The sequence below is a fragment of the Durio zibethinus genome, chromosome 12, assembly GCF_047325235.1.
Source record: "Durio zibethinus cultivar Kanyao isolate XHJ-2024 chromosome 12, ASM4732523v1, whole genome shotgun sequence".
Lineage (NCBI taxonomy): Eukaryota > Viridiplantae > Streptophyta > Magnoliopsida > Malvales > Malvaceae > Durio > Durio zibethinus.
The window spans coordinates 14,814,130-14,815,818 of record NC_143173.1 but is presented as its reverse complement, the minus strand read 5'-3'; the positions used below and the strand labels follow the sequence as shown (position 1 = coordinate 14,815,818).

The following is a 1,689-nucleotide window of genomic DNA, read 5'->3' as shown; positions in this document are numbered from 1 at the left end:
CCTTGCAACTCACTTCAGCTGTATCTGTGCCATTGGTTGTTTTCAATATAGAGCACAGACTCCACAAAATTTAACAAGACAGTAATTGTAGTAAAGATCTGTGAAACTCCTACTTCTTACAACAGTGTTCCATTCATGGCTCCCACCATTGTTAGCTTGAAGCTTCTGGTAGATTCAACAAGCCAAAGAGTCCTGTTTGCAGAAGCTGGGAAAGATTTTGTTGGTTTTCTGTTCAACATTCTGTCATTGCCTGTTGGCACTGTATTAGGGCTTCTTACCAAAGAAAACATGGTTGGGTGCCTTGGAAGCCTTTACGAGAGCCTTGAAAATCTTCGTGATACTTACATGCTGCCAATGGAGAATGAAGACACCCTTTTGAAGTCTACGGTTTCCAACCATGATGCAAATGGGCCTTCCTTGTTGCCAGTCATTCAATCATCAACATCCACCAACCTGCAGCCAATGGAGAATAAAGACACCCTTTTGAAGTCTACGGTTTCCAACCATGATGCAAATGTGCCTCCCCTGTTGCCAATCATTCAATCATCAACATCCACCAACCTTTATATGTGTGTCAATAGTTGCAATCGTGGCAGCTGTGGTATCTATGTGGCAAACGATTCGAAATCCATTTGTCCTTCCTGCAACAATATTATGAGCCAAATCGCAACCGTTGTTAATCCACCAACAAAGAAGGCTTCATCCTCGCATGAGGGAGCTTATGTCAAAGGGGTTATTACTTACATGATCAAGGATGATCTGGCCGTAAGGCTTATGTCAACTATTTCTTGTCTCACTTTACTCAACAAGTTCAATATCAAGGATGTAGGGATTCTTAAAGAGAAAGTGATTGATATAGGAACGAATGAGGTGAGAAATTACCCCATTTCTTTTGCTGCCTTAATTTTAAGTACTTTGAGATGTTAGTTTCTACATGAAAAGAGAAAACCTTAAGAATGTGGCACTCTTTCATTGATGATAAGAAAACATTGGCTTGCTTTTCTGCTCTAGCGTGTGAAATTGCTAAAGGCATCTTTGCAGTCCAAGACTGTGCTCATCGACGTGTTCCTCGGGAAGAAGGCGGGCCAAAGTGATGTTAGCACTAGCAATTCTAGTGCAGTGCTTTCAATCGCGATTTAGGAAAAGCTGATTGATTTTCAGTGAGTCTCAGTGTAGTAGTGGATGCTTATTGATTTCTGCTCAAACTTAAGCAGTTTGTGCGAGAATTGCCCTGAGCCTTTTGTTATGTAATAATGGTGGTTTTAGAGACCTCCCATATCTGAACCTATTTACTACTAAAATCTTTTGGCTTATTGGAGGAGTGCGGATCGTTGATCCCAAATATCAGTTGCTTCGTTGTTTGCTTCATATATATAGCATTCATCAAGCCTGATTCAAATATGACAGCCCAAATCTATGACTTTTAAGCTTTAACTGGTACCTGTTTCTAAGCCTCAAAGGCTTTTTATATTCCTATCCTTGGGTTCATGCAACTTGAACACTGAAGACGGGAAACCAAAGTATCAAATTAACAAACATCGAAAACATGGAAATTATATAGTATCAGATTGAGAATTGGTCTGGTGTTCCTGCAATTTTCCCATTAGGCTGCAAATGATATGTCATGCTCTCCAATTGATATATTTAATTTGTAAATTGAACTTTCAAGCATGTCAGTGCAAATTGTAT

The 1,689-nt window shown here is 39.7% G+C and overlaps 1 protein-coding gene across 1 annotated transcript; it reads left to right on the top strand.

The window, feature by feature from the left end:
* On the top strand, window positions 1-1,066 carry LOC111297630 (uncharacterized). The gene has a single exon (XM_089740675.1). The coding sequence runs from the start codon at window positions 136-138 to the stop codon at window positions 925-927; it is 792 nt and encodes a 263-aa protein (XP_089596801.1). The 5' UTR covers window positions 1-135; the 3' UTR covers window positions 928-1,066.
* Window positions 1,067-1,689: the final 623 nt, after the last annotated feature.